The 27,485-nt window shown below is 40.2% G+C and overlaps 2 protein-coding genes across 12 annotated transcripts in view; both read left to right on the top strand.

The window, feature by feature from the left end:
- Nucleotides 1–26,705, top strand: part of LOC145547911 (uncharacterized) — a 34,501-nt gene extending 7,796 nt beyond the window's left edge. Inside the window, exons 1-12 of one of the 11 annotated variants that reach the window (XM_081598032.1) lie at nt 965–1,162; nt 4,391–4,555; nt 6,552–6,596; nt 8,226–8,294; nt 17,847–17,936; nt 18,601–18,693; nt 19,198–19,271; nt 20,296–20,364; nt 20,987–21,734; nt 21,879–21,911; nt 22,057–22,107; nt 24,523–26,705. In XM_081598032.1, the coding sequence (XP_081454158.1) occupies nt 1,087–1,162; nt 4,391–4,555; nt 6,552–6,596; nt 8,226–8,294; nt 17,847–17,936; nt 18,601–18,693; nt 19,198–19,271; nt 20,296–20,364; nt 20,987–21,734; nt 21,879–21,911; nt 22,057–22,107; nt 24,523–24,533 (1,524 nt within the window). In that variant the 5' untranslated portion in view covers nt 965–1,086 and the 3' untranslated portion in view covers nt 24,534–26,705. Of the gene's footprint in view, nt 1–964; nt 1,163–4,390; nt 4,556–6,551; nt 6,597–8,225; nt 8,295–17,846; nt 17,937–18,600; nt 18,694–19,194; nt 19,272–20,295; nt 20,365–20,986; nt 21,735–21,878; nt 21,912–22,056; nt 22,108–24,522 lie in introns of those variants that run through there. The other 10 variants (XM_081598034.1, XM_081598035.1, XM_081598033.1 and 7 more) reach the window with 10 other exon arrangements.
- asph (aspartate beta-hydroxylase) lies at nt 14,329–17,331 on the top strand. Its single transcript, XM_017310118.1, has one exon. It carries the CDS (start codon nt 15,396–15,398, stop codon nt 15,909–15,911), a length of 516 nt encoding a protein of 171 aa, XP_017165607.1. The 5' UTR covers nt 14,329–15,395; the 3' UTR covers nt 15,912–17,331.
- Nucleotides 26,706–27,485: the final 780 nt, after the last annotated feature.

The following is a 27,485-nucleotide window of genomic DNA, read 5'->3' as shown; positions in this document are numbered from 1 at the left end:
GTTGGGCTTTAATGTTTGCTTTGTGAAACAGAGACTGGTTTCTGTGCACCAGTGAAGTGAGATCCACCAAATTACACAAAGATATTCACATAGATATTTCCAGATTAATAAACAAAATGCTTGGTTACCTAGAGGAGGCTGAATGGAACACACTTATAAACTTTTGCTACACCCTACCAGTCAACTGGCTGAAAGAAGGCTGCTATGCTTTTCATCAAAAAAGGCTATGAGAACAATATTTCCTGTTTCAAAACGTCCCACAGTAGGGTAGTAGAATGCCAACATTGTTATAACCAGCAATATAAAAAAAGAATATTACATTGAGGAACTGAAGAAACTTCCATGGAAAGCAATGTCTCCTGTCATGCAAGCACGTAAAGGGAGACCAACATAAAAACTGCTGCTAATGTTTAAATGTGGTTTAATGTTGCTGGGGTTGATCAAATGAGCTGACCAAGCTGTCCACTCTGACCAAAGTTGAACCAATCACAAAGTGTAGTCTTAATGTATTTTCCTAGACTTAGTGGAGACAATGCCTAGCTGACCTAGAATGACCATAAGAAAGATGGATGTCTGTTTGGAGGGACATAATAGGTGGAGAGAGAGCAGGGAAGAAGCTGTGGTTGTCAGGTGAAAGAGGGAGCTTTTGGTCCATTAACTCACTCAGTGAGGGACTGATCATTGCTCAAGTTAGTTCACAGAATCAGGCAGTGAATTATTTAGCACAATCTTTAAATAATATTGTGGTCAATGTAAGATGTAGATGTCAAACATGAGATTTTATTCTTTTCTCTCTAATTGGGAGCAAATTTTTGTCAACTCCCCCTCCACTTGTTCCAGGCTGTGGAGGACAGTGACTGTGTTCCTTGCTCTGCCTTTATGTCAGGACCAGCTGTTTAACGGCACTATAAATAAGTCTGAATGACCTCCAATATCCACAGCAAGAGTGACTTACTGACTGACCCGACTACAAACAAAACAAGTCAGGAGGGAAGGGCCGGATAGGAACACAAAGGAGGCAGCAGAGGCGGGGACTCAGCTGCTTTTTCAGCTCACCACTAGTTGTCAAGCTCTCATACGGCAGGGATGGGTGATCCAGCTAACCTGGTGGAGTCCATCACACCGCCTGTTGTCACGGCGATTCCTGCAGGGGAAATGCAAGGTGAGGAAGGGGTCTGCTCATGAGTGGCTGACTGGGTAGTAGGGAAGGTGAGGGCAGGATCAAGGTCATTGAATGCGACTGGTTGTTAGGTTGAGAGTGAACGACGGCTGTCTTCTGAAAACCTGCCGGTCTGGTTCTGTCAGGTCGTCCTGTCCCATTAACTTCATTGGTTATTTTATCACGTATTCTAAATGTTTGTTAGAAGCTTTTAATGGAGTCAGGTACACACCTATGTTTGACGTTTGGCCACATTTAGGCATTCTGTGTCCAACTGTGCATTCACGCAGTTCTCAAGCAACAAACCTTTTGCACAAATGCAGCACAGATCTCTGTATCACACTTCAACATTGTTCTGGTCAAGTTTTACCTGACCGGTGAGAATTCCCTTACAGGTTAAAGGCATTAAACATTCCATTTGTTTCATCCAGGTTAGTGGACTTTACGAGTGGAACAGTGTCTCTGAAATCTGACCTGGCAACACAACTCTCCCTTTAGCACCTGTTGATTCTCTCTGCCCTTTCTCCTGTCATGCATTGTGGGATATCTTTGGCACACCCGGAATAACCTTTTGGATCTGGTTCGTCCTTTCTGGTGCAGCCTTTTTGCTCCTTATTGTAGTGCAGAGGTGCTCAAGTCCAGTCATCCAGAGCTACCGTCCTGCAACTTTAATATGCGTCTTTACTCCAACAGACCAGGATCAGCTCTGAACAGGCCTGGCAACCAGCCATTCATTTGATTCAGGTGTGTTGGAGCAGGGAAGCATCTGAAAGTTGCATGATGGTCGCTCTTGAAGACTGGACTTGAGCACTCCTGCACTAGTGCTTTAGGATTTTCAATTCTGGTCCTCAGTCCACACTATTCAGCATGTTTTAAAAGTTTCCCTGCTTTAACACACCTGATTCGGGTGATTGCAGTGCAGGTAGAGCCTGTTGGATCAAGGCACCTCTGATTTTCATGGTGATTTAACATACTGTTGTTTTACAGAATCAAAGTACTATAGCATCAACATGTCAAACAAACATTTTAATTTATAGCAGCACTTGTTACGGATTACGGAGCTCCTCCTGCCCAAGGGCACTTCGTCTACCCGCAGCCTGCTCTGTTGCATGGGTTGTTGAGAAAATATCATCAGATTGGAGTGGACTGGCTGGTAAACCTTCATAAGAAACGACTCAATAGCATCTTGGCTGATGAGCCGGGCCTTGGCAAGTCTGTGGAGACGGTGGCTTTCTTGGCCCACCTAGCTGGTCAAGAGGGCAAAGGGACCCCATCTGATTACAGTGAGAACTTCCAAGCTCTGGTATCCTGGTCTTAAGATTCTCCTCTCCCTGGGTAACAGAAGGGAGCGCAGATACAAAAGAATGTTATGGGAGGAGTCCAAGCAGTTGTTGCAATTCTAAAAATGTTATCTAAATCCCTTTTAATAATTTAAATTTCAGAGTTTGGATGCTTATAATGTGGAATATTGCACCTTTTGTGGCATATGTATGCCAAAAGTTTCCACACCAGGGCTTGTATTTGTTTCCTGTGGAAATGTGTCCAGTGATTTACAGCCTTTTATCAGACAGCGGAGCACAGCAACGGATGAGGGAAGGGGACTGAGAACCAGAAAAAATGATTGGCTCTCTTGAACTTGACTGTAGACCATAGGAATACTTTGACAGTTTTATTTATGTATTTATTTATTTAGTTTCTGCAGTTTTCTTTATATCTTGCTCCAAATAACTGAACCACGTTTAAAAAATAACTGATGATTAGCAAGTCAAGCCCTGCAATAAATTTTTTTCTATTTAATGAAAAAATTAAATACATATTTAATTTTCTATTTAAAATTAAATTTCCGCTACTAATTAAGTCTGTAAATGCATCAGCAAATGTTATTTTATTAGAATATTTTTTTAAGCAAATGCTGATAACAAATGATGTAAGTGAGACGTCAGTTTAACTTTGCTGAGTTGTGTGATCCTTACATCTGGCAACAAATCCAACAATTATTTATCTAGAGGTTCTCATCTAGAAATAATTAGGGATGCACCAATATGACAATTTGGGCCAATATTCGATCTTGGTACAGGCCATTGATGTTGCTGTGATGGCCAATAACTAATATTTACTGATATTATTTATATTTCACTGCTGTGAAATAAGAGAAATAAATAACAGTCATTAATATCGGCCCATTTTAATTTATCGGGCAAATATCAACATGTTAAAAAATTGATAATATCGGCCAATACCAATGTATTGTCAGTCATGATGTATCAAGCATCCCTAGACATAATTATTCATCCATCTATCCATCCATTTTCTTCCGCTTCTCTGGGGGTCGGGTCGTGGGGGTAACAGCCTAAGAAGGGAGGCCCAGACTTCCCTCTCCCCAGCTGCTTGTTCCAGCTCCTCCGGAGGAATCCCAAGTCCTTCCCAGGCCAGCTGAGAAACATAAGCTAGGTTTAATTATTTCTACCGGTTTCCACCGGCCCGGCTCGGCTCTACTCTGCTTGCTTTGCGAGCGTTTCCACCAGCTTTTTTTTCGAGGCTGCTGTACTGCTTCCACCTTATGAGAAGACGGTGGCTGGGCCCCCTCCTTCGGCCACCACACTGCACCCAAACCCTTTGGCCCCTCCCACAGGAGGTGAGCCCATGGGAAGGGGAGCCTGTTCAGGTTGAGCCTGGCCGGGCTCCATGGCTGCCAGGCACTCGCTAACATACCCCAACTCCAGGCCTGGCTCCAGAATGGGGCCCCGGTGACCCACGTCCGGGCGAGGGAACACTGAATCCAATGCTCTCAGTCATCATTAGGGGTCTTCAGGCTGCGCTTTGTCTGGTTCCTCATGTAGGGCCTGTCTGCCTTGGGTGAAGCTCCAGACAGCATAGCTCCTAGGATCACTGGGACACTCAAACCCCTCCACCCCGATAAGGTAGCAGCCCATGGAGAGGTAGAAATAATTAAACCTAGCTTATTGGACTTGTTCTTTGAACTTCAGAAACTCATCAAGCTAAATTAACAAAGCTAAATTTTGCTGGTGGGTAATGAATGTTCTAATTTTTACTACTCAGCTGTTGATTACAAACATCGACATAAAGAATCTGCTTTGCAAGACAAGGTAAACTGATGCTTTGGGAAAATAATTATTCACTGACCTTAGTTAGAGTCATCATTTAAATGGTTTTGCTAATGAAAACTAATTGACAGTCCTAAACCTGATGCTTTGTGTGTTTCTGGTCCAGATGCAGGTAAAAGCCCGTTATCCAGTAAGAACGGGAAGAAGCCGGACTCTGGCTCCAGCAGCAGCAGCAGTTTCTTCACCTGGTTCATCGTGCTGGCCCTGCTCGGTGTCTGGACTTCTGTGGCTGTGGTCTACTTTGACTTGGTCGACTATCAAGGAGTTCTAGGTGGGCACATGTTTGAACATACAATCACATCTAACATTTAAGGCTCATATCGTTGCTGTCTTCATGTGACTATAAAGCTCGCCGCCTCCAAAGTGAGTGATAGTGAATTGATAGGAATTTATCTAACTATATCCACGGTAAATAGCAGTTCATGAAATATGTCTCCTTTAGCACTTTATCCTGGTTGTTTGGCCTCTTTTTCTATGAACTGTAATTTTAAGCAAATGCTGATGTGCAGATGTGAAATAGGCTGTTGTTTGGCCAGTCCAGTGAGTCCAGTACAAAAGGCAAAGCATGCACCAACTACCTTAAAGGAATAATTCAGAATTTTGAATTGAAGCTTTGTTAGAAGGTTGTGACACTTTAATGCTATGTTGTTAGCATCTTCATTTTAAAGCAAAGATTAGTATTTCCATTAGAAGTGCACCAAGAATTCGACTGGTTGATAAATCAACCTTGATTTCCCTAATTTTGGGAGACTGGCGATCGGCCGATACCTCCATGAGAAGCCGACATTCTCTCCCTCCCCAAAAGTCTGAAAATCAGCAACAGTCTCCTTTTGCTCTACAGTGACAGACTTGCCCACCAGATAACGTCTGCAAATGTCACCCCACTTCTTGTTGCTATATTTAGTGACTTTGCAGACAAAAAAATGTCAGGCTGAAGACAGGTGATCAGTCAGAAAAGTGAAATCAGTTCACAAATATTTTCCACCCAGATGCTAGTCAGGCTACATCTTAAAACCACTTTACTTTCAAAACCTATCCTAATGATTTTATGTCTGTTTTTCTAAAAAAAAAAAAACATGCTCAGTGTCTGCATTAGTCTTGTGCTAATTTAGTATGCTAATTTCCACCACAGACCATGCAGGCTGTAACAGTGACCTCCCATGTGAAACCTGTTGGGGTTCTCCCTCTTACTGCTGCCCCGGGATCTGTGGGGACTTTGCCAATCGAATCAGCTTTGATTGAGAAGGCCGAGATGAAATTCTAAATGGATTTTATGAAGTAACTCTGAGTAGCCACTGCAGGGAAGATACTGACTGCTCATAGCTTTTTAACAAAACTATGCTTGGTACTGGCAAGCAAAGCAGTTTTAGTTCTGGGACAATGTTTTTATTTTACAATATTTTACATAAATCTAATTATTTAATTTCATTTATAGCTTGTTTTTCTAATAATCATAGGAGAGTTAGCATCTTACCTGCATTAGACAGCGCACTGTACCATCCCTGTTTAGAGTCTGTGTAGACAGCAATGGGCAGGTCAAGCTAACAGCCGCTGACTGGACAGTCCACAGGAACAGAAAGATGTGTGTTTAACTTAAATAGATTAATAAATCCTGCAGACACTTCAGTAATAACTACCTGGTGTTTTCAGTCCTTTTTTATTTCTAAATTAAGCTCAGACTGATTGCTGAACTTGATCTGCAATCTTAACGCTTGACTTGGGTCTTAGGTGCTGCATTTTAAAGTAAAGTGTCACATTTTACATGAAAAGAGGTGACGGCAAATCTCAGGGCCCTCAAAAGATCAGTTTCATCTAATTCTATATTTGAAATATTTCCTCAATATTTTCTGCAAAGCTTTCTTTTGCTGCTTTTGCAGGTTTAAAAATCCTTCCAGAGCTCTTTCTCGCTTTTAAACTCATCTCTTTCTGTGAGGTTGATATTTTTTCTCTGCTGTGATCCAGCTTGGAATCACTCTGTGCAAATCAGACTGAAGCATCACCTTCTAAAGATGGAGTCTGGATATTAGTGCTGGATTTATAAAGGAAGAAAATGTTTGTGAGAAACTTGATTTTTAAACCTGATCCTGTTGTATTTTTAAATGCATGTCTGATTGTTGGATCGGTGTCTTCTGATTAATCTGCATCCTAATAAAACATGATACATTCTTGTCTGTGGTATGCATCTTTGATTAATGTATGCCTTATGAATCTCCTTTGCTTCCTTTGCTAATTTTGCTGTTCTTCCAAATTTCTTGTTTTGCATGCAGACAAGGCTAAGGGCATACAGATTAACCTGTCTGAAACCTTGCAAGGTAAAGAACACTAGACATGTTTCTCTTGCTGTTATGGATATTTTTATTAGTTGTTCTTGTACTCCACAGATTATTATTCTAGAATGCTCAGTGTTGCTCAAACATGTTTACCAAGCCAAAGTTCATTCTGCCTGGATTAGAACAGCATGCAGTCCAGACCTGCACCCCAACCACACCCCTAGCTAGAACATCTAGTGCATTACAAGGTGAATTGTAAGTCAAACATGACTGCAAAACATTTCATGTAAAATCAGAATATAGTTTTTTTTGTTTTTGTTGTTTGCGTTTGTTCTTTTAGGTAACAGCAACGTTTTAGTAAGTTATGTTGAAATACTAGTACATCAACAAATTAGAATGTTGCATAAAAGTGCAATGTTTCTTACCAGTCATCTCAGAAACTGAAACTCATATATTCCACAGGATCATCACAGTGATTTATTCTAAGCCTTTTGTTTCTTGTCATTTTGATGATAGAAAAAAAACTCAAAATTCAGTTTCTCAGAAAATTCTGCTACTGTGAGAAAGCTCAGTAATGAAATCTCATGGTGAAACTGACCCCATAATAAGCGAATTAACCTGCAAACAGCTGAAGGTTTCCTGAACGCTCTCACTCTGGGTCAGTCGGCTGCACAGTCTGCTGACTGGACAGACGGCCAGAAGACAGTCATGGACACCGTCCACAAGGAGGGGAAGACGCAGCAGGTCAATGCTGAAGAAGCTGGTTGTTCAGAGTGTTGCATCCAGCATATTCAGAGAAAGTTGAGTGGAAGGAAGAAGTGTGGTACCAGAAACGGGGAGGACTGGCCTGACCTTTAACCCCGCAGAGAATCTCTGGGATGTTAAGACAAAGATGAGGCCCCAGATCCAACAAGGCAGATGACCTGAAGGCAGCTATCAAAGCTACCTGGACTTGATCACAGCTGAGCAGAACCACAGGCTGATCTCCTCCATGCCGCGCTGCGTTGATGCAGTAATTCATGCTAAAAGAGCCACAACCAAGAACTGAGTGCAGAGAAATTTTCAGCAGCTTCATATCTGTTTTTAAAACATCCTTTTTCATGAATCTAATTTTCTGAGACGCTGCATTTTTGGTTTTCATTATCTGTAAATCGTAATCATTCAAAATGCAAAAAATAAAAACTTGAAATCTTTGAGTCTGTGTAATGAATTTCTATAAAAGGAATGCTTCACTTTTGGAGATGACTTTTAAGAAATATTACCATTTTACACAATGCTGTAATTTTCTGGATGTACCTGTTCTCCTTTGACCAGAATATTTTCTAGCATCATTTTATAAATGTCTGGCCCCTCCCCTTAGGATCTAAATGTGGGGCTGAACCAGTCAGCCAGCTGACTGCAGCATTCTAAAAGTTAATCATAAAATACAATTTCCAAGACTTTACACACACGTGGCGTTTAGACTCTCCTTCTGAAGCACATACTAAAATCCTGGTAGAAAAACTGAACAGTGATAACATGATGATGAACTTACAAGACTAACTTCATTTCTTTGCTTAGTCCAATTGGATAACATTTTCTGAGCTTCAGTAGGAAAGTAGAATGTTATCTGATTAGACAGATGCAGTAATTCTGTTTCTGGATGGCTCCGTGTGTTTGTGGCTTCTGTAGGTAAACTGGCGGAGTACGACACTGATGGAGATGGCGACTTTGATGTGGAGGACGCCAAGGTGCTTCTAGGCAAGTGGATTTATTTCTTTTTAACCAGCACTGCATTCACTGGTGATGATATGCGGCTTGTTCTCATCAGGACCTTGAAACAGCCTTAAATAATGATTGGATGATATTTCGTCTCATAACTTGGCTCAGATGTTCACCTAGAAACTCATTCTTCCTGTTCCTTCTTTTCTCTGTAGCAAAATCAAATCAAGTTCATTTAGCAACAAGTCCTTCACATCATAAAAACAAAAAAGTACAGAGTCATAGAACACACAGTCAACAAATGAAACATTACATTTTGTCAAGTGCCATCATATTGCTGATTAATGTTTCACTGATTACAGCACTTCTGACAAAGTTTCAGGATAAAACTAGACTGACTGACAAGCTGGCTCACGCCAGCTTTCAAACTTTTGTGTGAATATCATTCTATTTACAGTTGGAAGTCATTTTGTTTTCCATAAAACCAGGTTGTTGGATTGATTTGCCAAAACCCCCAAAATTGAACCGAAATTGGTCGATATGTAGATCTCATTCCATTAAGAAGCTACGACTGCATTTTAAAGCATTTCTTGTACATCACTGATATTTTGCTAAAATAGTCAGTCATAAAGATGAATCAGTGTGCCTGCGAATATGAAGAAACACTCTGAGGGATTTACTTTAACAGAGGAAGTTCTTGCTGCTATACACCATTAAAGCTGCAGTATGCAACTTTTCTAAAAAAAAAATATTTTTTGTTTACATTTTTAAAACTGTCACCATGTTGTGACAGTATAATATGAGGCAGGTGATGTGTCTCCATCTCCTCCCCGTGCTGCTATTGCCATCTGAAAAAATGCATGTCAAAAACAACCAAACAGCCAGAAACTAACTTTAAAATGATGTTTCATTTGGTGTCTGTATTCTTTTTGGATTTTGTGTTTAAAGTTTGATTCAGTTAAATATTCACATTAACTCCTCAACTAAGCTTTAACCCCAGGCTCCTGTGCTTTGCTGCTGTGGTTCATAATAAAACTGAGTGTCCAGATGTCTATTCATCATTTCTCTACTTAAAGTTAACATCCAAAAAGTTTGATAAGGCGCCTCATCAGGAAGTTCTGATGCTCTATCAGCCATGTTTGTTTGGAAACGGTAGAGCAGAGGCCAGTGACTTCATGTAAACGGACTAACAGTTTTAAGAAAATGTTAATTTCGAGAACTTAAAATTATGACATTATGATTATGTTTTGATTCAATTAATTGATTGATATTTTTTTCTTAAATAATTGTGATCAAAGCCCTGTTGACTGACCTTATGCAGCCTGCCACTGTGGCTTAGAAGCAGAGCGGCTGCATGTTGATTTCAAACCTTAAAGTCACATTTGTCCTTTCAGAAATCAAGCAGCTTAAACTGTTGATGAGAAGACACGTCAGATCCAGCTCGTAGTTTTGACTGTCTATTAGCTGCTACATTTGATCAGTTACCTCTCTATGCTGCGTTAATAGACCAGGAGAAGATTGTAGAAGATTTTAGTTCCAAATCTGCCAGCCACTGTGTTCAGCTGTTCAAACAGAAAATCAGTCACTTCCTGTTACTGCTGAGCAATCAGTGCAACTGTACGTAGCAGTTGCACCTGGCTTGACACCATAAATTATGCTTAGCAGTAATTTTGCAAATAATATGTAGTATAAATATTTAATTATACTACATGTTGTATTATAAAGGAGCAGAGTAAAATGCTTTTCTGGACCATGTATAAATGTTCTCCTTTGTGCCCCCACCGACAGCACACAGTCCATCAGAAATGGAATGTTAGATTGGCTCTTTGTCCTTTTTAGATGTGTTGAAATATATATACATATTTTGGTTTTTTACACATGAATCTTTAAGACATGTATTCATGAATCAGGTCTACATGAAAACATAATTGGAACTTTATAAATAGGAGTTCTAACTCCTATTTATAGGATTTATTTATTTTATTTATCAATTTATTTTCAGCATCCAAATAACATGTTTATTAGGTTTGCTGGTGTTCTTCCACTGCCCATAAAGCAGATTAGATTTACATTTTTAGCAAATAATTTGATTTATTATTTGGTATCCTTGTGAGGTCACAGTAAGCCCAGCCTTAGTTTTCCTTCAGCTTTCAATGTACTGTGTGTCCATTGCTGTCTGCACATAGCAATCAGTGTAATTCTTTTCTCCATAGGCATCCCTCTTTCTGTTAGCCTAGCTCTAGCCCCAGGCAGCGCTCCCTGTGCAGATGGTCTGACTGGTTCTAGTGATGTGAACAGTTCCCTCACCACCTAACCTTCGTGTTAAACTTCTCTTACCTTCTCCGTTTGTTTCTCCCCCTCCTTCTCTCTCCTCTCCTCCATCCTCTCTTCCCTCCTCAGCACATCTTTTTCCTTCATTTGATCAAACTTTCTTTTTTTCCACCTTATGTATGTTGTTCACTACTTTTGGTTATCACCTCCACACATTTGGTCCCTGAACTCCCCCTCACCCTCTTGTCTGCGTAGGCCTGACCAGTTTGGGCTGCGGTCAGGGGGAAGCCCAGGTTCTGGATTGGTTAGAAGAAGTGGAGGAAGGTGGCTCTGATTGGTTAAACAGTTTCTTCACTTTCCTGTACGCTGTGATAAACCCACTGGAGCCCCTGGAGGACGAGGAGGATCATGGCACCTCAGGAGTCATGAATGGTCAGCAGGAGGATGAGGAGGAAGAAGATGAGGAAGAAGTCAGACAGAGAGGTGCTAAAGAGGATGGAAATAAGGGTCAGAAGATCGTCATAGTGGGCCTACAGAACCAGTAGCAATGGCAGCAGCTGCTCAGAACAGTGCAGAATGTTCTTCCTACCTGCTTTAGCAGGTTCTGTCTTTTATCATTTCAAACTTTTTATAGATCCCAACGTCTCCAAGCCAGGGTTTTGCTATCCCAGCCTTTTCTCTCAGTGGAATTTAGTTCCTTTGTGAAGAACAGCTCCATTCTGTACAAACCCATACCCTTCACTTCAGTCTCACCAGTCCCATTCAGGTTCAGGCCAGTGATGCAGGCCAGGTTGGAACTGTGATTCAGTTCCAATCGATCAGAGCAGATCGATTGGAACTGACTAGTTCCAATCGTAGGCCAGACTGACTGCGCCCCTGGCAGACTTGGCCAGCCGTCTGCTGCAGCAGTCTGAGGGTGAGAGGATGAACACTGATGGAAAGCTGGACCTCAAACTTTACTGACTGAATTCCTGCATCAGCCGATCTTTTCCTATGATGTCAGCTCCTTAGCCTTGGAATGGAGAGGACCCTCAGGAACTCTGCTCTCACTTTCTCTCCATCAGCCCTTAAGAATTTAAACATACACTGCCTAGCCAAAGCAAAGTCACCAGCTGGATTTAACTAAGCAAATTGGTCCAAACCTCCTACTCCATAATTACTGCTTGGGCAACTATTTTTCAGCTGACAACAAATTATTTAATATTTAGGTTCTCATGTCTTAAACCATGTGGAAAGACGCATCTTGTCATTGTGTAAAAGATGTTAGATGTTTTCTCTGCTTGGTGCAATAATTTGAGCCTTTTTGAAACAGACTAAATAGATGCAGAAATGACTGAGTTATGAACTGCCAAGGTTTTATAATCGGTTGAAGGAAAAGTGGGGAAGCATCGTCTTTTAGAAAGAAACGTGGCCAGAAGAAATGAATGATGGCTGATCACTGAAGTGTTCTGTATGGATCGTCCTCCAGAGTTCAGACCTGAACCCCACTGACACTCTTTGATATGTTTTGTCTGGACAAGCAGTGGTCAGACTCTCCCATCATCAATACAAGATCTTGATGAAAAGTTAATGCAACATTGGATGGAAGTAACTCTGGTGGCATTGCAGAAGCTTATCGAAGCAACTCAACAGCGGTAAGCTAAGGGCGGTCCGAACAAATGTCAGTGACCATTTTGGTGGCAATTCTTTTATTTATTTATTTTTTATTTTTTTGGGCCGGTCAGAGTATATTTTCTGCACAAGCCTGCTGACACTTTAAAAATCATGAACTGTGTTGAGACTCCGCTGCATGCCAGAAATCTGAGCTGAAATCAGCTGCTACACACTTGTATAGTTTGCATGCATATTTGCCTTTTTTATGCCTCTTTCAAGTTTAGAACTTTTGGTTTTATATTGAGCAAATTTTCTTCACTAGTAAGAATAAACCTTTTGTATTTGGAATAAAACAAGATGTAAACGTTATAGTACATGAATGATTAGTACCCAGAATGCTGTAGGAATGTGGAAACCACAGCTGGAGGTGCTTCCTCTGGTGATGTGTGATGTATCTCAACGTCATACTAAACTGTGAAATATTATCAGATTGATGAAATTATTTTATGCCAGACACAAAGCCACACATTTATTCTACAAAGAAAGCAGAATTATTGTGCTGAAGGAAATCTAATGAGATTTACTCGAATTACAGATTATTAACATTTGTGATGGGGAATATCAACTTCAAATTTACTGCAATATTTTGTGGTTTTAACTACTTTCATGACAAAGCTGGATCTAAAATTTAATTAAATCTTTTGGACTTATAACTTCTCAGTGCTTAGTGAAGCCAACTGTTCAAATAGATTTCATTACATTGACTTCCCTGCCAGCATGCCTATGTGGGCCTATGTGGCCTAAACCCATTTAGGGCACCCATGAGGCGCCACCGTGGAACCCGCAGACAAACCCAGATGGGACCCATATGTCTGCCCTCCTTTTCCCCACATGGGGCCCACTTAGGCATGCTGGCAGGGTTGTTAGTACAGCTCTACCATTTAGCCATGCAAAATAAAGATTCCATTCATTCATATTTTGAAACATGAATACAGCATTTATTATTAGTTTAAGGGAAACGGAAAAAGGAAACATATACCGTATTTTCCGCACTATAAGGCGCACCTTCAATGAATGGCCTATATTATTATAAGGCGCATAGAATAGACCCTTCAGTTTAGTTTGCTGATTTGTTCCGTACTCTATTATTACACATCTACATTTGTAAATAAGTGATCCCCGAGTACTTTATATAGTAGGCTGCCCCAGTCATTGTTTCACTCACACGCTGCCGCTGCAGTCTCTGTCTCTCTCCCCCCGCCCCTCCCCTCCTGGCTTTAAATGTATTATCAAACTTTATTAACAAACCAGCGTTCTGACAACTATCCCAGCATGCACTTCTTCTTCTACGACCGAAAATGAAGTCAGGAGCTGCTTACCGTAGTTGCTAGACCTGTTGTGGCTCAATATTGGTCCATATATAAGGCGCATCTGATTATAAGGTTGCACTGTCAGCTTTTCAGGAAATTGAAGGTTTTTAGGTGCGCCTTATAGTGTGGAAAATACGGCACATGTCTTGACGGAAAGTTGTGTGTAAGGACAAGGAAAAACTATATTTATACTTTTTTGGTCCTCCATACACACTGACATGTGAATGATGGTACATTGTGCAGCTCTAGTTTTAATGTCTCATACGACGAGATCTCTTTACACCCCTAGTTACACCAGATATCTTATGCTTGGTGTTTTTGTAGTTGACTTGACAGTTATTTTATGTTACAGTTTAGCAATGATTCAAGGGGACTGGCTGATACTTTTCCTCAACTAAAATGTATATCTTCATATTTAATGTTTGTCAGTGTTGCTTTTGAGTTCTGAACTTTTAAAGGTGTAATATAAAGACATGAGGTGATCAGAGGATTGTTCAGGACTGGAAGTGTTTCGACTCACTAAATTCAGAAAATGTCAGTAATGAACACCTGTTGTGTGTTCTTCTGCATATAGTATCAAATGACTTATTGCCATGGTTAGTTTTTTTTTGTTTTTCTCCCTCTTCCCCTTTGTGTGTGTGTTCAGCTAAGGAGAGAAGGAAACACGAAGGAAGCAAAGCTGACGAGAGTAAATATTTGGTGAATAAGAGCAGTTTTTTTATTCCTTATCTTGTTTTTATACAACATCAGATGATAAACCTGCAGAAGGGCCATGCAGAGGAGCTAATAAAGGTATAGTTGCAACAGCCACACGAATGAAGATGTGCCGTGTTCAAGTGTAGCATGGACTAATGGATAAAAGACTAAAGTCCACTTCTGCATGGTTTTGGTCTTGGACTAAACGAAGTGTGAAAATAAAACTACCTGTACTTGGTTTTCATTTGAATGAATTCTCAGTTTACTTGTTGGTTGAGATTTGCAGATTAAAATTGGAACCACAAGTTTACATACACTGAACACATACCCATGGTTTGAATGGAATCAGAAAAACCTCTTTAAGTCAGAATGACTACTTGATAAATGAATCGATAAATGAGAATGTCAGATTTATTTATGGATGTCTTCAAAATCAGAAGCTTACTGTATGTTTACTGTCTCTATAAATGATGAGGGAATGTCCAGATGATGATGTCATGGCTTTGGAAACCTCTGATTGGTTCACTGACATATTTGAGTTAACTGGAGTCACACCTGAGGATGTTCTTCAAGGCCGTGGAACACACCGCTTTCTGGTTTGACACGATGGGAAGGTCAGCAGAAATGAACCAAGATATCAGGAAGAGAGTCATGGAGCTGCTCCAGTCTGGTTCATCCTGGGAACCATTTACTGATGCTTGCAGCTGCTGCGTTCTTCTGTTGAAAGGAAGTTAAACTCTGGTTGTAAATTTGTCTTGAGATGGACAATAATCCTAAGATACAGCCAGGTTACATAGTGACTTTCGGTGTGGTCATGAGAAAGCCCTGGTCTCGACCTTGTAGAGAATGAGGGAAGAGAGAGAGCGAGAGAATGAGGCGGCCTACAAACCTGACTCGGTTCCAGCAGTTCTGTCCGATGGAATGGACCAGGTAATGCTGCCAAATATGGAGGAAGTATGTAAACTTCAAATTTTGAAGACCTTGATAAATACGTTTCTTAGGCTTTTGTGGCATTTGGAAAATAGAAATAATTCTGGTAACTCAAATTAACCTAAAACAAGAAGTTTGGTCTGGTTTAACTTGAGACAGTGAGGGAAAAAATGTCTTTTTATTCAGTGTATGTAAACTACTGGTGTCAACTATATTTGCTGTGGATGGCCATCCTGAATTTAAACCGATTTTCCCATGGCTGCCTGCTGTGAACCTGAGCATGGTGTTGCTCCTCATCCTTCCTCTGATTGGTGCGGCACCAAACAGTGTTGTTGATGGTTCTGTCCCAGAATCCCCTTCACCCAGAGATGTTGGCTTGAAGCTTCGGGAGGCTCTGAAGCAGCAGCTGGTCATCATCCATGAGCGTGTGGAGGCCAAGAAGATGGCTAAGCTGGCTCTGGCTGAAGTCAGGCAGCTGCTGGCTAAAGAAGAGGAGGAAAAGGAGCTGGACCTGGGCAGGAAGGAAATAACTGCTAGGGTGAAGGAGAGAGTGGCCAGCAGACTAAAGGAGGAGGAGGAAAAGATGGAAAAAGAAGAGATGGAAAAGGCTCTGGAAAAAGTGCAAAAGGAAAAGGCTGAGGAAAAGGAAGAAGAGACCAAAGATAAGGGAAGGGAGAAGAAATCAAAGAAAAGACGGGAAAAAGTGCTGGGAAATGAAGACAAAGTGAAATTGACTCTCAAAGAAAAATGGAAGAAAATTAGAGCTGAGAAATCTGTTAAAGGAGGCAAAAAATAAACTCAGAGCTCTGTACATTTTATAAGAAAGGCAATCCCAGCCACTTTTGATTGGTGGGCTGGTAGTCAATATATGTTATATTGAATAGTCGTTACCTGTGTAATAAATACCAGAACCTCTAAATGATGGGACTATAGGTCCTGATCTGTTTTACCTGTTATTCCTGCTTTGTTTAAATATGACCCTTTAAATGGAGACAGTGCAGTCAGCTGATCGTTGTATGGAAACCAGTCTTTCCATTTGCACTGTTGTGACTCCAGAGCAAGGAGTCATGAAATCACACCTCAATAACATCTCATATTATCTAATTTTGCTCTTACTTTTTTGTGAATTTAGAAAATCTAATTGCTCAATAGATTTTTAAGTGTCTGAGTGTAAAATATTAATATTCACAAAAGCATTAGGTGAGATCAGTGAGAAGGCTGAAGTGTTTCTGCTAGTAATTGTGTCGACTTTCTACAGAATTTCCCCCAAAAAATGGATCAGACTGAAAAAAATCAAGCCATAAATAATGTTTTCACAGAATTAAAAAGAATTCTCTATTAAAAATGTCATAATTTTTACGTTCTGATTCTTAACATTTACAGAAGCATTAATGTTGTAGCTAAAATCACCTAAAATAATAGATGGAAAATAAAAAATAGTACCTTAAATTAGGTACTGTTTTTGTCATGATCTGCGATCCCTAACACACAGCACATCAAAGCACTTTTAAACTTGATTTGTTTATTTTCAATAAGTTTTGACTAGACTGAAGAATCTAATGGACCTAGCTTGGTAGATGGAATAAATAGATTTTTCTTTTGCCAATAAAGATCGTTCACTGGTTTAAAACTCTTTTTTTATATATATTTTTTGTTTAGTTTTGTGTTCTTTGTATCTTCACAAGTAAATTATGTATCAGCATTTGTTTGATTTCAATGAAGTTGGAAGACTTGATGCCAGAGGATGATGACGTTTCATATCCAGTCAGGATGGAGCAGAACACTGAATCCCACTGCATCGTCTCAGTAAACATTCTCTATTCAGAGCAGACGTGCATCAGAGAAAACACACATGCTTCAAACACATTATGGGACTTGATGCTTCTCAATTTCTATTCCATGTCCTCACGTTTCGACTTGTGTAAAGCATTTTTTAAAACATGTTTTACACAGTTGTCACAGGAAACTAACAGCAGCTTTAGGTCTTCACTGTAAACTTTACAAGTTTTTCATTACAATTTCATTTTCTATACACTGCTCTGTTGACATTACTTTGGGGTAGCATCTGTAGTTACACATTTTAACACAAAAATGTACGTGTGAAATCCTGGATTGTATAAGTACAAGTTGGTTAACAGTGAAGAAAATGGAAAAACATAATGCAGTTAAAATCTACTGTAAACGGTAAAAATAAAATTATTCAATTGACAAAGTTAGCCATACCTCTACCTTTTGTACCTCCATGAGCCATACTTTAACAATACTAGAATGTTGAAATGCTGGGAGACTGCAAAGGAAACCAAAACCATTCAAACAAACCGAATGGGAAGAAGGATGGAGGTAAATCCAGAAGACTCTACAAGACAAGCTGCTGGTTGTTAAAACAGACTAGTGGACCACCAATGAATCAGCCCCGATTTCCTTAGTTTTGAGTAACCAGTGATCAGTATTTTAAAATCAATTATTCATTCATTAACAAAGTCTCTCTTTTTTAAAGACCTTTTTAAGTCACCATACAGTATTACAACCATTTTACTTCACAATTTGCTGTGGTGTGGTAGAAATCTAGAAGTTTCTGGTCATAATGTGACAAACTGAGGGGAAAAATGACATGATGTGGATACCTTTGAAAGGCTCTGCATACATGACAGTATTCCACAAACGTGCACTCTTCATCTGTTCTTTACTCTTACATGCCACCTACCAACAATGTGTGCGTTATTTAATATAGGACTGAAAGAAAAGGCTGCTGACGCCTTCACCCGTAGTGAGGACTCTGCTCCTGCTGTGGATGCCGAGGAACCTGAACCAACACCAGAAGGTACCACCTGTTCCAGGTTTGACCCTCAGCAGCAGGTCAGGGCCAGGCTGGACTGAAGGCCTCAGCAGGACTGTTCCTCACAGGATTTCAAGCTTAGCAGATTAAGATTTTTGTTGTCTGAAACAAGGTGTTGATACATTTCAGAACTGGTAACAGTTTGGCTCTCAAATTAATTTAGGTTAGAACCACATGGGTACCTTTTATATTTGAACTTGACTTTTCCTTATTATTAATTTTCAGTCCTGTTCTACCTATTTTCAGATCTTATTTTTACTGTTGCAAATTTTATATTTTGTTTTTAGATTTGCATGTATTGGTTTTACTCGAGCATAAATTTCTACATGAAGGGAATGAAACAGTTATTACATTATGGACAACATAAAAATGTTTAGAATTAGATCCTGAAGCACTCGGTTACCAGTCCTAACATGGGCAGTGTTGGGTTCATTTCATTAGTTGGATCTACAGAGAAATCCAAAGATAACAGGTTTCAAATTTAAAACTAGTGCATTGTTCCTAAACCGTTATATGCTGCTTCAGGTTAGCAATGTTTTAACTTGGCATTAACAGTATTTACCTGAGCGATGCAGATCCATGTGACTCATTGTAGGTTTTCAGACACCAGCTGAACTATAACTGTCTTTATGTCCTGATCTTTGCTCAGCCATAGTTGAACCGGATCCTGAGTCTGTGGAAGATCTGACTGAGGATGTGATTGAAGCTGCTGTGGCAGAGGAGACTGCAGTGCCATCACTAGGTGACTGTCTGCAAATGGTTTTATAATAAGTGTAGATCTCTTCGTTGTTAGCAGGGATGTTGAGTGATTGTTTATGCCAGGTGTCAAACTGGAGGCCTGCAGGCCAAATCCAGACCACAATGCTATTTATGTGGCCTCCAATTAGAACTTTCAAGTACTAATGAAAAGCAGACAGATATTTGTCAATTTTTTTTAACAGTTCATTAGTGGACCATTTGATCAGTAGGTTCTGCTACAACCAGCTGTTTTTAGATCACGCATGATCTAAAAACATGACCTTCATGTGACCCGAAATAAAAATGAGTTTGACCTCCTGCTCTGGGCTGATAGTAGAACATTCAGCCAATAGAAATCTGTGGTCCCACATCAGCACCATTGGCTGAATGTGGACCATACACAGCAGGTTCTAATGATCCAGGTATGGGTCTGAACTGTGAGGGGGTTCTGACCGACTCAGAAAGCTTCATGGACATAGAACAATTCTCTGCTTCTCTGTCCTAGAAGCTGAACCTGAAGTACCTGCTGAGCCTAAGACGGTGGAACCAGAACCAGAACCAGAACCTGAGGAGATTCCTGAGGTTAGAACAGTCCAGCAAGTTAATCTCCAGTTCATTTTTTATTTTGGGATGTTATCTGTCTACTTACATGTTGAAGCTGAAATGTTTTGTCGTTTGATTGATTGACCAGAAACCAAAGGAATTATGGGTCGTAGACAGTCTGGTTGATCAGCTAGCTGGAGCTTATTAGCTGACTTGCTGGAGTTTTATTCTGAAACTGACCCAAATTAGTTCCAAGAAAGTCATCAGAAACGATCTTAGAACAGCTGGCCATGCCCAGCACTACACATTAAAACAGCAGCCTGTCTGCAGCCTCAAAGCCCTTTGCTTGCTGGACGCTGAGCTTAATGTCTACACATTCTGTGCTCACCAGCTGGGCATTAATCCCAGTCAGGTTCACTAGAGTGGGTGGGATTCTTCACTACTGAAGTAAAACCCTAAGACTGGAGCCAGTGTATTTTCCTTTTTTGTGTATTTATTGAGGAGAAACAGTTTATCCCAGATTCCCAGAATAATACTTTTTAATGCAGGTTATATATATGTAACACCAGTGGCAGAACAAGTCTGTGTCGGGCCGAAGGCGGGGCTAATGACCGGGGGCGGGGCTAATGACCGGGGGCGGGGCTAATGACCGGGGGCGGGGCTAATGACCGGGGGAGTTTAAATGTAAACTTTATGACTGTAAATAAAGCAGTCATGTAGCACAACATTTTGTTCAATATTTTACACCCAACTCCTAAAGTTTTCATAACCATGAGTCAACAATGACTGGGGCAGCCTACTATATAAACTACTGGGGCATCACTCTGTGATTTTATATACACCGTACTCAACAGGTGAGGGTCCAGCTTCTCCACCTCTCAGACATATAAAGGCTTGGATCCCTGAAGTCATATACCGCCTCCCATCTGGGCCCCCCATAGCTCCGCCCCTGTGTAATGCAATACATATTAGTCTTGCTTCCAGTTCAGAACTTTTCTTATCAGTTTTAGTTAAATGTTTGATTTCAAGTGTGTAACATTTCCATGGCTGTGTGATGTTTTAGGTGATGGAGGACGACCCAGAGGTGCTTGAGGAGGAGCTTCCTGCTGCACAGGAGGACGCACCTGTGGAGGTCTGTGATGTGGTCATTCTGTTACATCATGGTGGTAATAACTGCTTTTTAATGTGACTATTACAACTGGAAGTTTGGATGTGGAATAAAGTAAATAAAAATATCTTAGCTAGGTTGAGGTGTGCAGTTACACATTTTAGCAAATACTAGGGAGAAAAATCCTGCCTTTGAAATCTACCTATTAAGTAAAGCGCCTTATAGACATCCATATCTATAGATTAAAATAGCATAAAAAGGATTGATGTTGATAATTCAGCTCTAAAAGTGAAACTCATGGATTTCTGGAATAAAAACATATACAAATTTAACTAACAGCTCTATTTCAGACATTTATTTCTGTCATGTTTGAGGAGGATTTATTGCAGCAAAGGAAAACCTGAAATTCAGTTTCTCTGAAAATGTGAATATTCTGAGGGTTTGGGGTTCTAGCTATAATTGATAATCTATTTAATATTCTCAGAAATAAAAGCTTAAATACAGTATTCTGTGTTTAATGAATGGACCTTTCAGTTTACTTTTGAATTACTAAAATTAATGAACATTTCTATGCTGTTCTACTTCCTTGAGCTGTAAACAGGAAGTGTAGGTGTGTTTTTCATAAAGTGAAGTATTTCTGCCTCAGGAGGAGGCAGCTGAGGAGGAAACTAAGGAGGCCAGGGATGCAGAACAAACCGAGAACTCTGATCAGTTCATGGAGGAGGACAAACCTCCTGCTGGAGTTCTGGAGGAACCAGTTCTACAGGAGGAGGAGGAGGAGGATGCTCCTGCTGAGGAAGAGGCAGAGGAGACTTTCACCGAAGGTACCACAGAAGAAGAGGAAGAACCTGTGGAGGAAATGAGAGAAGCTCCTTCAGAGGAGTCTGCTGGGGAGGGGCCTGCAGAAGAAGCTGGACGCTCAGAAGATGTAGCTGAGGAGGAGACGGAGCCCCCAGAGGAAGCTGATGTAGAACAAGAAGCACCTTTAGAAGAAGAAGCAGCTGTGGAGGAGAAAGAAGCTTTCTCAGAAGAACCAACCATAGAAGAAGAAGCTGATGAGCAGGAGGAGCTTGCAGGGGAGGAGGAGCCTATGGAGGAGGTGGAGCATATGGAGGAGGAGCCTGCAGAGAAGGAGGGGCCTATGGAGGAGGAGGGGCTTGTAGAAGAGGAGGAGCTTATAGAAGAAGAGGAGGAGCCTGTGGAGGAGGCGGAACACATGGAGGAAGAGCCTGCAGAGAAGGAGGGGCCTATGGAGGAGGAGGGGCTTGTAGAAGAGGAGGGGCTTGTAGAAGAGGAGGGGCTTGTAGAAGAGGAGGGGGAAGTTGAAGAAGCCACAGATGCAGCTGCTCTACAGGAAACTGCTGAAGAATTAGAGGAGGATCAATCAGTTCCAGGTGAGAATAGAACTTGGAAGAAAAATCTCAAGCTGAAGGTCAAGAAGTCAGAGTTTGTTTCTGGTGTTCAAATTTGTTTATTAACCTTCCTGCACTTTAAGCACCATTCTCTTCATACTTTCTGTTTTTCCTGATAATCTATAGGTACAGAAGAAGTAGAGGAGGAAGCAGAGGAAGGTGGGTACTCTTTGGAAATGTTCTTCCCATTTGAATGGTCCTCCTGGGCTCACTTCTTACACTGTGTGTGTGTGTGTGTGTGTGTGTGTGTGTGTGTGTGTGTGTGTGTGTGTGTGTGTGTGTGTGTGTGTGTGCGCGCGCACAGCAGCAGCAGACTTTGCTGATACAGAGGAACAGCATAAGGATGAGCCCACAGGTAAAGGTCCTGTCACCCGTCCAAATAGAACTTTAAAACTATTTTATTTTATTTATTTCCTTTATTTAACTGTTGAGACCAAGATCTCATTTTCAAGACAGACTTGGGAGAAGTCTGCAATACACAGCAACCTGGTTACAAAATAAAATTAATACATGTACACAAGTATAAAACAGTATAAAACAATTTAAAAACAGTGACACTGTTTAAAAGAATCTCGTTGCCTGTTTTTAAGAATCACTCGAAATGAGTCCAGTGAAACCAGTTCTGACATGTTGAGTTCAGACTGGAGCTGATTCCAGGCTGAAGGAGCATCACACTGAAAGCTGGCTTCCCTTTTTCAGTTCGGCAACGTGGAACATGCAAAAGAAAAATGTTAGAACATAAAGAATGGGAATTAACAGATCTATGTAAAAGAGAGTTTAAGTCTGCTGGAGCCAAACCCAGTAGAGATTTATAAATCAGGATCATCAGGTGATTGTTTCTCTTAAAAGAGGCCATTCAGCTTCTGCATACAGTTCACCATGATGTGAGACGTCTGCTACCGGTTACAAACCTTAAAGCACAACGATACAGTATTTAGTGATTGAAGGCATTTGGTCGAAGCTTTCATATATAAAATATCTCCATAATCCAGGAGTGGCAGGAATGTTGCAGCTACCAGTTTACTTCTAGCTTTAAGAGAGAAACAACATCCATTTGGTAATAAAACCCAATCTTCATTTTCAGTGTTCATAGCAAATTTGCTATGTGATTTTTAAAAGAAAGCTCTTTATCTAAAATAAAGCCAAGATATTTATAATTACTGACAAACTCAATTTGTGTCCCTACAGCAGTGGAGGGATCTCTGATAGTTTCCTAGAGTGTGAAAAATCAATTGCTTTTGATCCACATTCAAAACCAACTTCAGATTTTGTAAACGAGCTTCAACTATAGTAAAAGCAAAAACTGTATTACCTGTACAAGTGATGAAGAACAGCAGTAAATCACTAAATCATCTGCATAAAATGTTAAAAAGCTTTTGACAGATTTTCACACAAGTTATTTATATAAATAGAGAATAAAAGTGGCCAAGAACTGAGCCCTGTGGGACACCATTTAAAACCGTACGAATAGAGGAAGTGGAGCCGGCCAATTGGACTCTCTGGTTCTGATCGACAGGTAATCAGCTAACCACAAGGTAGCTGGATGTGAGGGAACAATCCTGTGTAGAATGTCAATTAAAAGTATGATTTAGTGTCAAATGCCTTTGATAAACCGATAAACGGAGCAACACAAAGATTTTTGTTATCAAGAGCCTGAATGAGATCATTCATAACCTTTAAAGTGGTAGTAACAATACTATGTCTTTTCCTAAAACCAAACTGTACATTTTGTAAAACACAATTAGAATCTAAAAAAAATATTCAATTGATCTGCAACTAATTAAAAAATGTTTTGTTAGGATACATAGTTTGGAAATTGGTCTGTAATTATTTACCTGTGATGATTCTGCACCCTTGAATAGAGGCAAAACAAATGCTGATTTCCAGACACCAGGAATTTTATTAGATATTAGACTTAGATTAAAAGTAAGAGACAGTGGCTCTGCTATAAACTGCAGCTAATTTTAGAAAAAAAGGATCCAGGTTATCTGGCTCTGCCGATTTTTTTGGTGTCTGTTTTTCAATTCTCTGAGAATCTCAGCTGTACAAACGGGAAAAATTAAAAGTGGTGAAAACTAGAACTGCACACCAACCCTATATTCAATTCAAATTCATTACAAAAATACTTTTTACCAAAATTAAATGCTGTCATAACTCTTATCATCCAAGTATCTTCAAAGATATTGTGGTTGGTGATTCTGTGGGCAGGAAGGGTCTCCTGTAGCAGTCAGTCTTACAACAAATACAGATGCCTCTGACTGAATTTCTGATCAGCAGAGACAATATTCCACAGCAACACATAAACAACATCATCAGTTTATCTGTTAGTCCAAGAATGTGAAGCTAGCTAGAGTTAAATCCTGTGAAAAACCTGAGATGCTAGTGCTATGCTAACTTGTAGATGTTTATTCCAAACTGAACATAAGTGCTGCTTCGCTTCAGTCGTGTGCAGATGAAATTCAGAGAAAAGTTGTTGTCCCTCTTCATAAGTTCTGTGTTGTGGTTGGACCTTCCTCACATGTAATGTTCAGTGTTTCAGCTGCTCTCATGCACACACACCTGGTTCAGATCACAAGGTTCAGATGCAGCAGACGAGACATTCTCACTACTTGTAAAGGCTGCTGTTTAGCTAAAACACATGCTTGCTAAATCATTACAATAACTTTGGATGTATATGAAGGGTTGCAATAAATCTTGGCCAGTATTTACTGTGTTCAGATACCAAACGAGCTACCAGAAGGAATTTGCTAACTGTGTTTCTTCCTCCCAGCAGAAACGTAGAGCCAGCAGCGCTCACTGTGCTGATGGATCAGTGCGATCTGAGCTCACTCAGTCATGCATTTCTCCACGTACAGAGAAGTCTCCGTGACAACCCCATCCCCATCTTTACTTCCTCTTTTTAAAATGTTCCTTTAGTAAAAATGTGAGACTTTGGATAAATTGTTTACTAAAACGGTATTCCTGTTGGTTTTTCCCCATCCTGTATTTTCATCATTCCTTTTTGCATCCTTTTTGTTTGTTGGTTTTTTTTTGTTGATGTTTGTTGTTTTTTTTAATTTAGCAACATAAGTTGCTCGGAGTTTGAGGAATGTTTGGGATATGTGTGCATCTACCTGCAATATCAAACTATTTCTTAGCTTCATTTTTCGAGTCTTTCTGTATAATAATTTTGTTTTAGAGCCAGATTCTGCTGCAGTTTCATTAACGTTAGTGATGAAGTCAAACTTTAATCTGAAACGTTGGTCTGAATGCAGCCAGAGCACATTTCTGTCTAGAACCTCGTTCTCTGTCCATCCAGTCAGTCCAGTCGGCTCTGCTCCTTCTTTCATGTAAATGTTGAGGTCAGCTCTGGCCACTTCTGATTCTATGCAAAAGTGAGGCAGCATTTACCTCACCACCACCACCACACCTCCCTCTGCCCACTCCAGGCCAGATAAATGACCACTCCTGGATGAGCCATATGCTAGGACCTGCAGTCTGACAGAAAACTGTGTGTGTGAATGTGTGTGAGATTGAGTTGTCTGATGAGCGTTTATCCAATCAGGTCTTTCTGAGCCCTTGTAATCAGGATGTCTTTGTTGTTCCTCCTCTCAGTGTGACTGATTTGCTCTGTAATCTCTTGATTCTCTGGTATCAACTGACCAGAAAACAAGTTGTCAGAAGTTTTAAAGTGAAGCTTCAGGTCATGAAGTGTGAACTGAGCTCATGTCAGACATGCAGCAACAGGCCGGCTGAAGCATTTTCACACCATGACATCCAATCGTTCTTGTTGACTGACTTCTGACTCATGGGGCGTCAAACTGATCAGTCATTATGTTTTTGAGGAAACTTCAGCCAGGGGTGTCCTGATGCAACTTTATTGGTTTTGGCTGATACTGATATTAACCAGATGCAATGTCAGCACAAGTTATACATACTTTTATTACTTGTTTTGTAGTGTGCAATGTTTGAAAAGGCTTGATCAAGTGATTTTACTCCCAATAGTCAACAACAGGTATGAGAACAACTGATTTATCGTTAAATGTGTCTGCCTGTGGGATACGAGTGCTGCTGGATGGAGTTATGCTCCAAATGCTAAATGTCAATGTGCTTCTATCAGAGGTTTGAAATGCAGGCCCATATGAACTGATGCTCATTTTTCAGACCAGTTTCTGATACTGGATAGCTTCAACTGGCTCTGAGTCGAATTGTGTTGTTTAACTTCCCGTTTCTGTCTTAATGGGATAATTCTTATTATTTCACCATTTCTCTTTTACCTTCATGACATGCAAACCTGATGAAATATTTTCCTACAAATCCAACCATGATTGATTTTAATGTCCGAATACAGAACTGTATTCTGAACGCTGCAGAAGCCGGCTTGTGAACTGAGCATCCATCACTGAGCTTCTGCTGAAATCCACTGACTCACTACCAATCAGAGACACTGATGACCCGGTCCAGTCCCTGCAGCGGAAGCAGCAGCTGGGCTTTGGTGCCTCTAACCCCGTCACGTTGTTGGGATGTGTGCTAGCTGTGTTTTTGTCCTGTAACACTAACCGGTCATTTTTTACTTCCTCACTCTTTGTAAGCGGCTGTGAACTGAAAGACCTTTTTAGTGTTGAACATTACAAACTTTACTAAAAGAGCTTCTAGATTTTTAAAATGAACCTTTCTAAAAGTCAAGAGAAACGACATGAAGCCTGTTTTAAGAAACGTTCCATTCTAAAGCCATAAGCCGTGAGGCAGGCAGGTTGAAGGGACCATCATCACTGATGAGTGATGCAGGCTGACTGGCTGCCTCTGTCCATGTTTTCTTTGTTTCAGTCTGCAGACCTGCTGCTCTTCTCTGGACAGTGACTGTGGTGAATAAGTTATTGTCATGCCACCATGGTTTGTTTTTAATTTTTGAAGTGGCACAGTTTTCTGTAAAAACTGTTCTGGAAGCTACAATAAAATGTTTGGGACAACACATTAATGTGTCCAACTTTTTTCTGTCTTTTGATAACCTACATCATTATTAATGTCAAGCCTATCATCAGAGTATAAAGGTTCAAAGGCTTGTAGTTTGAGCAAACAGCCCCCCCCCTGTCTACATTTCAACCATCACCTGAATGTGGATCTCTATGTGCATTTGTTTTTTTTTTATTGAATCAAAGGTATGGAATCATACCTTTGATTCAATATCAAAGGTATGATTGCTTTGATATTGAAGGAATCAATATATCCTTCAATATATATCCTTGTATAGAAATACAATTTCTCTGTAAATTGTGTTGATTTTACTGAGAAAATTCAATACAAATTTCTCTGTATTGGAAAAACAGAAAATTGTGATGCCAATAATGTAAAAATTATGTTCAAAATTGTCTTGCATGCATATTTCCAAAAATGTGTGTACACAAACGTAAAAATGACAACATGGTATTAATATTACATCATATCTAGGAAAACAGGCATAGCTCTGTAAACATGTTTGACTCAGAACAAACATTCTATTTTAAGCCTTGTACTTTAGAGGAAATGTGAAAACTGTTTCATCAAGGACAGAATATTGTTTTAATTCAATGTCACAGTATTCCAGTATTACTGCAGACAAACTGACAGAACATTCCCTTTCACTGGATCACTGCACTTTACAGAAACCTGCAAAAAAGAACAATAGAGCAATTAAACAGAGAAAGTATTTGTATTTAAAGAGAACAGAAAAATGGCAAATAAAAAAAAGACAAATTTTAAGACGTGGATGTAATT

The sequence above is a fragment of the Poecilia reticulata genome, chromosome 17 (genome assembly GCF_904066995.2).
Source record: "Poecilia reticulata chromosome 17, P_reticulata-male-v2, whole genome shotgun sequence".
NCBI classification, from domain to species: Eukaryota; Metazoa; Chordata; class Actinopteri; order Cyprinodontiformes; family Poeciliidae; genus Poecilia; species Poecilia reticulata.
Note: the sequence above shows the minus strand (reverse complement) of the source record. Positions and strands in the feature narration are given on the sequence as shown.